The sequence below is a fragment of the Monodelphis domestica genome, chromosome 3, assembly GCF_027887165.1.
Source record: "Monodelphis domestica isolate mMonDom1 chromosome 3, mMonDom1.pri, whole genome shotgun sequence".
NCBI lineage: Eukaryota > Metazoa > Chordata > Mammalia > Didelphimorphia > Didelphidae > Monodelphis > Monodelphis domestica.
In genome coordinates, this window is record NC_077229.1 from 234154330 (window position 1) to 234167511 (window position 13182).

The 13182-nt window shown below is 35.6% G+C and overlaps 1 protein-coding gene across 1 annotated transcript in view; it reads left to right on the forward strand.

The window, feature by feature from the left end:
* Positions 1-3128: 3128 nt before the first annotated feature.
* The window catches only part of LOC100021477 (cytochrome b5), a 43508-nt gene continuing 33454 nt past the window's right edge, over positions 3129-13182 (forward strand). Inside the window, exon 1 of the mRNA XM_016431719.2 lies at positions 3129-3394. Within this exon, the coding sequence (XP_016287205.1) occupies positions 3266-3394 (129 nt within the window). The 5' untranslated portion in view covers positions 3129-3265. The remainder of the gene's footprint in view (positions 3395-13182) is intronic.

Below are 13182 nucleotides of genomic sequence, written 5' to 3' on the forward strand. Positions count from 1 at the left end.
ACAAGTCTCTGAAAATAGGCCTTATTGGCTACTATAGAAACTATGCTGATTGAGTGGGATCCTACAGGATTACATAAGACTCAATTTCTCCATGAAATTATTTTTCTCTTAAGATGGTAGAGACAGAGAAAATGCTGGAATATGTAGGTTCTTCTCTTCCTATTTTTAGTTGGCTGGTCTTACTCTGAATTGTCATAATTAAGACAAGGTAATGAAGGTAAGGTTTTTTTGTGAATTGTGTGTAAAAATATAAGCTGAGATTATTGGAGAACACAAAGTAATAAGAGTTCTTAGTTTAGAGACTACAGTTTATTTTTTATTATGATTTTATTCTGAACTTAAATACCAAATAAAATATGCATTGCTATATGCAGAATAGAAGAGAAAACCAGGATTTTTGCATGAAACTGCAAATCTATTATGGATAGCTTGCTTTTCCTTTTACATATATAAAAAATTTCATCATGTAACTTTCAAAGCTGTACAGCTTATCTGTTAACGAATTTCTTTCTATTCTCTTCCATGCATTTAAAAATGTTTTAGTGATCTTCTTTTCTTTCTTTTCTTTTTGGCAATTCTACCTATTGCTAATGTCCTCTTTCCCCATTGGGAAAAGAAAAAAGAAAAACAAGATTCTTATAACAAATATCCCTAGTCACTCAAAACAAAGTTTCTGGGTGTATTTTTACAAAATAATTTCCAGGGCATGTCAATACAGATTCATCCCAATTATTCTACCAATATCTTCTACATAAACCTTTATTACTGATACAATAATTGAACTCATTCACAAGACACACAAAAAAGGCTGTGTTGGAAAGAACCCATTGGTTCTTAAGTAAGAGGACCTGGATTCAAATTCCACCTCTGATACTGATACTTGCTTTCCTATGATTTCAGGAAATTATGTTTGAGAGGTAACTGGGAAAATAAGTGGAATAATTTGGAATGTCTTTGATTTTTACAGAAAAACTTAAAAGAAAAAGAAGGCATTTTTTCTCTTTAATTAGCTATTACAGTTGTCATTCAAATTGTTCTAAATTTAAAAGTCTTTTATTTTAAAAGTTATCATTAAGCAAAAAATAACTTTAATCATTAATTAACATGCATAATAGCTAATAGTTTTTGTTTGGGCAAATTTATGATTGCCATCTTACTGTTGTACATCATAGAAATGATATACATTAAGGACCACTCTATTCTAATAAATAAGTACAACATATTTTAAAATATTATTTATGCCCATTTTATAAGACAACATAATTCCAAGGTTTTATGGGGTTTGTAGTAGTTATATTTTATATCTTTGCTTTTATGATGTTGCTGATAGCTTTAATATCAAATAACATCATTGATGCTTACCAAAGTCACAACCTCTCCAAGCTTTGGCTTTCTCATCTGTGAAATGAGAGGGTTCAACTAAGGACACTGAAATTCATTACAGCTCTGCATCTAAGATCTTTTAGGATGCAGAATCTTTGGTTAGGGAGAACTGGAAATAAACTGGTTTGCCACTAACTAGTTTCCTATCCTTGAAAGTCATATCATCTCTAGGAACCCCAGTTTCCTTATCTGTAAAACAGTTTTGGACTAGATCAGAGATTTTTAACCATTTTGTATTATGGAACTCTGACAGTCTGGTGAAGCCTTCACCAGAATGTTTCAAAATGCATAAAACCACATATTATTGCATTCAAAACCAACTATATTGAAATTATTATTCTTTAAAATGTCCAACAAACCTAAAACAAATTCATGGAACCAAGTTAAGAACCCTGGACTGCTTGATTTCCAGAGTCCATAATAGCTCTAAAAATCTAGATAACTGAATGGGATTCCTTTAAAAAATATTTTAATTGCTACATTCTTTTAAAATAGATTTTTGTTGATATACTTTTATTTTTAAAGTAGGTTTCATTATTGTCACATTAAAACAATTATTTGGATATAAACACAAAACAACATCCATAATAAATAATAACTAGAGTTTGCATAGTGATTTAATTTAATGTTTTCAAGGTGCTTTACATGTTATCTCATGTACATGTATCTCATTTACCTAAATAAAAAACAATTACCTAAATAAATTAAAAAAAAATAAATTTTATTGATATCTTTACTAGCAAATAATTAGCACTAGCATTGCTCTAGTTCTACTGTACTGTTATCTCCTCTGCTCTTCACAACAATCAGGTAAAGCTATCATTATCCCCATTTTACAACTGATTTAACTAATGATCAGTGAGGTCAAATAACTTGCCTGAGGTAACACAGCTAGTAAATTTCTGAGATAGGATTTTTGCACTGGAGTCTAACAAACTCTAAATCCCACACTGTAACTATTTTGCCTTAATAAATAAGTATTTATTAAGCATCTACTATATGCCTATCAATGTGCTACAGTTCTGGGGATACAAAGAAAGGCAAAAAATAACAGCCATAAGCTCAGGGACCTCACTGTCTAATGGAAGAGATAGCCTACCAAAAGCCATCTACAAACAAGATATATACAAGATAAATTGGAAATAATTTGGGTGGGCTGTGTGTGACTGTGCGTTTGTCTTAGGGCACATCGATGTAGGGGTGTGTATGTAATAGTTGTACTGATAGCTTTTACTTTTAAAAATATTTATCTTTTTGGAAAATAGATTTTATTGTTTTAAAAAGATTTTTTTTTTTTTACATCGCTCACATTCCATATCCCTCCCATGAATTCTTTATGGAAAAGACGATCCTTTCTTTCCTTGGGAGGCCCTGCCCTCTGCTTCTCTCTTGCCCCCATCTAGCTTCGCCTTCTTTGCGCCTCCGCTAGTCAAGTCAAGACAGAAAGGACTTCCAGACATTACCCCCAATACCCCCCAGACCTTTGACCCTACGGCACCGCTCTACACACCTTGCTCTACGCAAGCAACTTTTTATGCAGCCCAAAGATAAGGCCTTCTATCTTGGGCCCCCGCCTTCCGCGTTTCCAAGAATAGCATCGCTCTCAGCCAATTAACGACAAGCGCTCAGGGAGGCTGCTCTCTCAAATAGAAGGATGGGCGTGCCCTAGGCTTGAGTGACATGGTCCGTAGCCAACTGAAGCCCTGTGTTCTCCTTCGCCGCCACCATCCCACTTTACCCCCCTCCCCGAGGGTCTTAAGCCCCACCCCTTCCTAGATCGACCTGGGGAGTTGGTGAGAGAATGTCCAGGCTCAGAATTGCATGAGCTGTTGCCTGTGTTTCTGCTCTCTTGAAACGTTGTGGGATCTCTCCGAGGGCCGCGATGGCAGAACAGTCGGGAGAGAAGGTGAAATACTATACTTTGGAGGAGATCCAGAAGCACAACCATAGCAAGAGCACCTGGCTCATCCTGCATCACCAAGTCTACGACTTGACCAAATTTCTGGAGGAGGTGAGCTGCCCAGGGGCTCTAGCCGGACCAGAGCGTTCGGCCGGGCCACGCAAGCCCCGCAGCTGGGCCTGCCGGAGCCCACGGTTGCATCCCTGTACGTTTGGCCAGATCTGGGAACCCCGACGGGGGTGGGATGTCCCCCACTCATCCTCTCGCGTGACTCTTGCCCTGAGTTCCATTGTCTGTGAGAGGATGTCGGTGGCGGTGGGAAGCCCTCGAGTATTGCCGAATAGCTAGCTGGCCCTTGATTCCCGTGGGGTTCCCACGTCTGCAATCGCCGACGAAAAGTTTTGAAAGATCCTGTATGTCCTGGCAAAGATTAGGACCTGCAGGGTGGGATTCCACCGCCTCAGGAACTTAACAAATCTGTCACTGTGCCTTTTTTTTTTTGACACCCTTTTCTTTGGAAGCAAAAACTCTTTGGCGTAGCGTTCTTAGGAAAGGAGGAGTACAGTAAAGTAAGGGACACTTAAAAAAGACCTGGTGCCTCTTGCGACGTGGGCATCATCCCACAATAAGAGTTCTCTCGTGTTTCCAAGGCCCAGGGTTAGCTTCTCAGGGTGGGAAGGGAGGGGGTGGGGGGAGGTTCAGAATCAATTTCCAGAGTTTGGGAAAGGAGAAAGGGCAGGTGAAGAGAGCTACTTGTTGTGAAGATAGGAATTCAAGAGAAAAGTAGTAAGTTAGAATTTTACTATCTTTTTTTTTAACTTAAATGAAAATTTTATTTTGGGGAGTGTGTGTACTTTGGATATGTAATAGATTGTAACCTCTAAAAGGGCACAGGGTCTCTAATCTTTATAATCTCCATCGGATATAGTATCTAATAAATTTTGCATGCTATGAACAAACCAGTAAATGAGCAAACTTTGAAGGCCTTTTCTGTAAAGTAATAGTTATAACTAATGATTATACAGAACCTTAAGCACTACACATATATTTTTCTATCCACACAACAACCCTCAGAGATAGGTGCTAGTATTATCTTAGTTTTACAGATGAAATAAAAGAGACTGAGAATGGGTCCCAAGTATCCCAGGCAGGATTCAAACTCAGATCTTCCTGACCCCAAATCTAGCACTTAATCCACCAAGGTGCCTAGGAAACTATATTTCCTCCCTTTGGAGGTGTTAATTAATTACTGGTGGGAATTGTTTTCTTGTAATATAATTCATTTATACTGGCTTATAAATTTTAAATAGCAATGTAAAATAAACAGCTTTCTGAAAATCTTTAATGTGTGGTAATGGTACTATTGATTTGTTGAAACTTACAAAAGTAAATAATTTAGTCTTTTGTTTTTCTTTAAATAATTGGCACTAATTTATATAAAGAGTATTTCATTTTGTACCCTTATGCTTTATAGTGAGTTTGACATTCAGTGATAAACTTTTTTATTTTGTAATATGTCTAATTCAGCATGGTGTAGTGGCAGGAAACAAAACTATGTGCTCTGATTTTTAATTGACAGTAGTTTGCAGGAAGCAATTTAGGTTTGAGATTTCCTCTTCTACAGCTATTGAAGAGGAATCATCCCTTTAGTCAAATATTGACACTCCTTCAATAATAATAATAATAATAATAATACGTAGCAATTATATAACACTAAGGTTTGAAAAGCACTTTACAAATATTAACCCATTTTTTCTTAAGAACAACTTACCTATCTGCAATTATCTGCATTTTGCATATGAGAAACAGAGGTATGAAGAGATTAAGAGTCTTGCCCAGGATCATACAATTGGGTAACTGTCTGATGCAGGATCAGAACTCCAATCTTTTTGACTCCAGATCCAGCATCTTTTCCCTTACCAGTTCACTATAGGTGCAAAGGAATGATTCTTCTTCTCAGAGTTAAGAGTACTAACTGGCATAACTAACTCAAAAACCTATTTGCAATTCTCTTTTTTTTTCTTCTTCCCTAATCATTTATAGTATTTAGATTTGGATTTTATTTTTCTTAAAGGTACTTTTCTCCTTAATTAAAAAGTCATCTTTTCTGTGAAATGAAGGGGTTGAAGTCAATAGTCCATGAATTTCCTTCCAGATCTTAGTGTGTGACTCTTAAGAATGTAAATATTGTAAGGGTTTCATAAATCAGACTCCTGTTAAGTGATTTGGAAGTATAATGAATAGCCAGAAAATTCAAGCCCAAATAACCAGTTTTCCTTTATCTAAAGAAAGTCAGGTTTAGAGCCTCCATTCTCCCTATAACCTATGTGGTTTGTTAAGTGATATTTACTTCAATTCTTCAAGGGTTTGTGGTTTGATAATATGAATTCTACCACTTACATAATTACAATAATGGCATTCTATCTGCTGATGAGACTACATGTGGATAACAGACACATGTCACTGACCAGTATTCAATCATTCCAGCTAGATAATACCTCCCAGCTCATGTTCAGGAGCCTTCCAGAACCCAGGGTTATTGCACTCCATGTTGAGATCAGCTAGAGCTGAAATGACCTTAGAAGTCATCAAGCCCAGCCCTCTAATTAGACATATGAGGAAGCAGACCCAGGGAAGGGGAGTGGTTGGACAAAGGTAATCAAGGGACTGAATATTTTCACTGTCCCTGCAGCTCTCCCCATCCCTTGCTTTCTGGCTTCCCTGACATCTGGTCTCTATGAAGGCTCACCTTCTGCAAGAAGCCTTCCCTAGTCTCCTTAACCTTAGTTCCTTCTCTTTTAGTTGTTTGCAGGTGGTTTTACTCATTAAACTGTGAGTTCTTTGAGACCAGGGATTAGTTTTGCCTTTCTTTTAGATCTCTGTTGTTTAGTATAGTGCCTGACACATACATAGCAAGGCTTTTTTTTTTTTTTAAACCCTTCTGTCTTAGAATTGCTACCAAGTCAATATCCCAGAAGAGTTATAAGAGTTAAACCATGAGAATTAAGTGATTTGCCCTGGTCACACAGCTAGGAAGTATCTGAGATCAGATTTGAACTCAGGACTTTCTGTGTCTAGGCGTGGGTCTCTATCCACTGAGCAACCTACCTGCTCCTATAGAAGGCTCTTAATAAATGCTTAACGATTTAAGTAAGGTCCTCTAGATCCCAAAGCCAGTATTCTTTATGTTGCACAATAAGTATATTAAAGAGGTTATTTTAAATTCCATATTACTGAAATCTTCCTACCATACAAACCTACCATGTTTTTTTCTCTAGAAACTTTTCAGCATTCCTTTTCAGAGAATATTACTCATGGGGAGGTGATCCAGAAAGAACACAAAGACCTCATTTAAATATCATCACAATCTATTTCTTTCTGTAATTTGTATTTAAAATGATAGAGAGACAAGTGAATTAAATAAAAGTCCTCTGAGATAAAGAACAAACTGTTCATTGGATAGATCAGCTAAAAACAAGGTTTCTTTAGTACTGCTTTCTTTGTCTATTTCAGTTATTTTAAGAATTCTCAAGCAAATTAAAATAAGTTACTTTTTCATTTTCATTCTTAAAAGCCTTATTAATATTTGATCTTTAAATGGTATACAACTAGCTTTTGCATGAATAGTATTTCACAACTTATTCACTCGCTGGAATGTAGAGTGTTGGCTGCTTGTATTGTCTATCATATATGTTGTTTACATTTTCTCCCTTAGTTAATAGCCATGTATTAATAACAAGCAGTTATAGAAAATAAAGAATTTAATACTATTGAGGACTTGATACACTTTGTTCAGGGTATAAGAACCACTGAAGCAATAAAGTGTATGGGACTGACTTTAATATAATAAAAGGTGAAAAAATGTCCGTTCTCTTTTGTAATATTTGTGTTTGTCAGCACGTTCTTTCTTCTACTCATGAAATTAAATTTGCTTCCAACAATCATCATATCAAGTCCGATCTTTTCCTATCATGTCCTCATTTATTTTCTATTATTTTATGATATACCTGTTATTCCAATAAAGTTGTTCTAAACCACTGTTAACTTTTGAACATCCTGTTCATTCTCATCTGGTACCTTTTTGTTGAAGAAAAAAATTAATTCCATACTCTGCATTATAGGCATACATGTGCCAGAAAAAATTATTATTAATTGGACATTAGTCTAAATTTAAGTATTTTTTGCTTGAAAGAGATATGTTTAAACAGCAGAGGCTTTTCTTGCCCTTGGGCAGTTACTATCTGTCTTATCCTCAGTTGGCCTCAGTTTCCTCCTCTGTAAAATGAGGATCATAGTAGCATTTATCTCAAGATTGTTATAAAGAACCATTGAGACAGTAATTGTAAAGCACTTAACACAGTTCTTGGCACATTGTTAAGTACTATATAAATCTTAGCTATTATTAATTATTATTATTTCTAGGAGCCTTAGCCTTTGTTCTTGACCTTTTATATACTTAGTAAGGGGGAAAGTCTGGAAAGGCCTATAGATTCCAGAAGTATATTTATTAATGTTATCAGCTAAATTTTACAAAAAAAGTTTTTCCATTAATTTCCAGTGGTTCTTCTACTACTTGTAATGCTTTCTCTTACCCTGTCCTCTTATCCACATCCTAGGCATTTTTCAGCGCCCACCACAAGTGCACACATAGATTGTTAGAGCTGTAAGGAATGTTTAAAGTCATCTGATCTCAAAACCTCATACATCTAAGGAGGCAAACCTAACCAGTTAGTGAAGATCGAGGGCTGGAAGCCAAGACTTAACACCCAATCTCATGTATGTTTTTCTTCATAAAATTGCTAATCTAAGCCTGAGTCCATGCCAGTGTATGTACTCTATTTTGGTGTCTATTCCTGTGCTACTTCTGCTGTCCATTTCTGCTTTGAAATGTGTAATTCTAACCTTTTTAAAGTTCTCTAAGATTAAGCACATGATCTTTTTAGAATACAGGTGCAGAACTTCTCCCTTGTCATAGGCAGCAACACAGTTTATTGGCTCTCTCCTGCTTGGAAACAGTGATGTTTGGTTTGCCCTGTGTTGGTTCCTGGATACTGCTGTTACTTTGGATACTGAGGGTTTTTCTCTGAACATTGACTTCCCTCTCTGCTCTTTAGTCTCTCTTACCATATACTATTGTCTCTTGCCTTGACCAGTGTTATCTCCTCATTGGACTCTTTCCCCTCTAGAACTGTCTCTGACTGATCTTTTCTGCCTTTACTGACATTGAATCTTCTGCTGCTTTGGACCTTCTACCCTACTCTTTTAAGTTTCTGTCTTTCTAGTACAAATACTGTTTAATATTTTCATAGGGTACTTCAAAGACCTGCAACAAGATGTCTCTTTAACCCACTCCCACATTTCAAAGCAGTGATTTGGTCTTGGAAAGAATCACTCTATCTCTTATAATCCCAACCAACACACATGGTGCCTTTTTGTGTTTAAAAATATTATCTCCTTCAGTTCTGGAGAACATCAGTGGGAAAAGAACTGACTTCTTTCTTTTCCCTGCCTAACTGGGATCTCTAGGTTTCTCCTAGATTTTTACATTGGGTACAGAGAGATCTGCCCATCCCTAGAACATACTTGTCATTGACCTGCATATGACATGCTTATTCATTTTGTGGAGTTACAGAATATTAGAGCTGGAAAGGATTTTTTTACAATATCTAGCTCAATCCTTCTCATTTTGCAGAAGAATAACCTGAGATTCAGTAACTTACCAAATATCACATTTATAATAAAGGGCAGAACCTGGGCCAGAACCTAGGTCTTAGTGCTGCTGAGTAATGATTGTTCTATCTTTTACATGCCCGTTATTCTATATGCATGTTCATGTTAATATGTCCATTATTAAGTATAAGCTTCAACAAAGTAAAAGGCAATTATATTAGTTTAACACCACACAAAATTAAATATTCAATTTGTATTTTTGATTAATGATATCTATTCCTCTAGATCATACTGAAAGTATAGGGCAATTGGAAGAAAGCCACTTCCTCCCATCAAAGATAACTGTTTAGTGAAAGTGCTTTGAAGGACCTCTTCCTTGTTGAGAATGGATTCTCAGCCAGAAATCTATCCTCTTAGTGAACAAGAATTGAATAGGAAAACAGGAATGTATAATCTTCCATGGGACTTGGGAGAGTGATCCAAGTCATGGGGAGTAGTGCATTTTCTTTTCTGTCATTAAATGTAGGAATTTTTGAATCAAGTAGATTCAGTTAGTCAGCCTTTGAAGTCTAATAACAGAAATTATTAAGATGTTAAAATAAGCACATTTCTAAAAGGTAAAGTTCCCTGTGTATGTTTTTTTTTTAAGAAGAAGAAAAGCAGAAATTTGAGAGAAGCACTGCCCATCCTTAATTACCCTTTAAATAGCAGCAAGGTTTTAATTACTCATGGATGTTTTATGTACAAGAAGATTATGAGCTTTATTGTCTAAATATTTCAGGTTTGAACTCAGGACATGAAATTGAGACTAGTTTTCTTTATTTTATGCTTGTGAAACTTAGTTTTTCCCCATATCTGATTACATTGTTATCTGAGCTAATAACTGTAGGATTTTGAAGGATAATTACTTAAAATGAAAGCTTGGGACTTTCAGGCCAAAAACAGGAAAAAAAATTGATTGTGGTTTAGTTTTTCTTTTCCCTGTTGTTTATAAAGTAGTATTTGCACAATTCTGAGAAGCTATAAAAGAATTAAGAAACAGGCCATAATAATAGTAGATACTAACATTTATGTAGTGCCTATTAGATGCCAGGTACTATGCTAATCACTTTATAAGTATTATCTTGATTGTGCCATCACATGTACATCAGCTTTTACTTTTTTTTGAGTCAAGTGCTTACTACTTATGTGGCATTAGTGAAGTCTTTCTTGACTTTCTATTTCCTCATCTGTAAAATGAGGCTATTGGACTAGATTGCCTTCGAGGATCCTTCTATTTCTAAATCTGTGAGCTTCTTGAATTATAAACAAGATCCATAATTTTGCTTTTTTGGAATGTAAGGCATATTTTCTCATCTATTCATAAAACTAGAAATATCATTTAAAAAAATTCTTGAACTGAGACAGAACCTTTGATTTATCTTTCTGTTTCTATCCTCTGCTTGTTGGGCTTGGAACTTTGATCTGTAGCCAGGCTGAAAGCTGTATTCAGAGACTTCTCTGGGTGTCATAAGTAGTACTTTCTCCTCCTTCCCCCTCAACCCCCTTGATTTCCCTTCTTCTGCTTTTCCTCATTTTTCTCCTTCCTTCTTCTCTTTTCCTAACCTATGCCCTTCCTCCCTTGCCTTCTTTCTCCTTCTTCATTTTGGAAACAAGTATATTTATACTTGTGCCGTTGAAACTTTACTTTATTTCTTTACTTTTTGGCTGTTCATAATGTATAGAAATAGAGATTAGACACTGATCAAGATTGGTACAAATCACAACATAACCTACCCCAGGGACATCTGGGAAATTTGAAGCTTTGAGGATTCAGTTAATATAACAAGTGATCCTTACTTTACATATTTCAAAATAGCTTTGGTCTATCATAATTCCTTAGAGTTAGAGTCAGGCTTCCACTTTCTGCTAAAACTGCTTTGACAGAGGTCGCAAATGATTTCTTTTGGTAGTCTGGCATTTGGTTTCATGGGCTTTGCCAATTGCTGAAATGGGCTGTTGGTGCTTTAGACACTCCCTTCTTATATCTGGAACCTTCCTTCCTAGAAACTCGCTATCCTCATGTCTTTTTGCTTGCAACATTAGATTTTGGAAGCTAATTGGTCATGCCTGCTGGAGACTCCTCTTATCCATAGAACATCTAGATTTTTTCTGTGTTTCTGAATTTTTCCAATCCTTAGAGTAACATGGTTCCAGGAATCCCTACCTTTGAATCAGGAAGTACATCAACATTGATGCCACTGAATATGAAGTATAGGGGGAAACCTTTCACAGGCCAGTTTACATTTCCTGAGTCCTGCCATGGCTTGAAAATCATCATATCAGAGGCTCTGGCAAGTATCCCTGGTTGTAGCCTTAACTCTATTCTTAATCTAGCATCATAGATTTAGAGCTTGGAGGTCACCTAATCCAATTCCTCAATTTTGCAGATGAAGAAACTGAAGCCCAAAGAATTTTAGTGACTTGCATAAGGCCACGATTACAGAATAAGTATTTGAACCTAGGTCCTTTGATTTCAACTGAGCATGTTTTATACTGTATTACATTACTATGCAGATCAGTATACACTTTCCCTTTCTCTCCATTGTATTTAGGAAGAAGAATCTTAAGCCTTTAGTCTGGGGATGGTTATGCTAGAAAAGAGGTTCTCAAAATATGGCCTAGTACCCCTGGGAATCCCCAAGACCTTATAGGATGTCTATAAGAACCACTATTTTCATAATAAAGCCAACAAGTAATTTACCTGTTAAGATACTCTTCCCTTTTCTAGCTACATTTTTGTATGTCTGGATTTTCTTCATATGCTTTAACCAAAATAATATATTGCATCAAATTGAATGCAGAAGTAGATATATGAATCTACCTGTTAAGCTAAACATTAAAAAGATTTACAAAAGTATATAAAACAATGCTTTTCTTCACACTAATGTTGTTTTGCAAATAGTTATTTTTTATGAAATGTTATTTTTCTTAACCTATTATAGGTTTATTTTTAAATGAATTAGTATGTATTTTAGCTGTCATTTAAAATTTTAACATAGCAAATATAAATATTACCCACATAAAATAAAAGCTCTTTGGACTCCTCAATTTTTCAGAGTATAAAAAGTTCCTTAATAATTTAAAAGCGAAAATTGTTAAGTGTAAAAGGGTCCCGATAACCAAAAATATTGAAACCTACTGTGTTATTGTATAGAAGAGGTTAAGGAAGGGGAAAGATTTGTTAAGTTATCTTCACATAACTGAAGGGCTCTAAAGTAGAAGCGTTAGACTTTGGCATCAGAGGGTTTGATAAGTTGCAGTATGGTACAGGTTGTAGAAAGGCAGATGCACAGAAAGGACTGACTTGTTAACAATTGAAATTACATCAGTCCAATTTATGTGGGGGGTAAGGATCCTAGAAAATTTCTCGAAAGTAAAAATGTGAATATTAATATATTGAACATATGAGAAATAAGGGGTTTAGGTTCCTTTGATCACCAAAAGCTATAATCTTTTACTAGCGATTGCAGAAAATACACTTCTCTGCATACAATTCTTTATAACAAAACTTTAATTCTGATAATATGCATTTTTCCTAACATCATAACCATGGAATAACTCATAAAATGCAGTTTGTAAAATAAAATTGGTAACATGCAAAATATTTTTCTTGCTAGTAATTCCTTAGTATTTTGTGACCTTTTGTACTAACATCTCAAAAAAAAAAAGTTTCAGGCAATGTTCACTGTGTACAACACATGAAATCTACAATATCATAATGCTGTTTGGCAAATAAAATTCTTAAAATGAAAAAAAAAAACTTTAACCTGAATCTTGCCTTGCCTTCCACTGTGTCAGTTGAGTTGACAGTGTGAGGAGGGTTGTACTTTATAAGGAATCATTGATTCATTAACTCTAAACTTGCAGAGGACAGTGCTTCCTGACATTCTGGCATGAAGTTTAAATAATACTTTTACTTTTCTCATTAAACCACATCACTGACTTTGTACAGTTGGGCTTAGCCCAAAGGACTTACACTAGGATTTGGGGGCATAATTGTAACCCCAAACTATAGTTTTAAAAACAAACAGAATAGGCAATGAATGCATAGGGAATTCTTTACTACAATAAGGTGAACAAGACCAGTGAAGTGCCTGATAGGAAACCAGCCACCCCACAAACTTGTACTGATCTTGCTTGCCATTTTTTCTCAATATTAATAACTGAAAATGTGCCTGGTTGCCAAC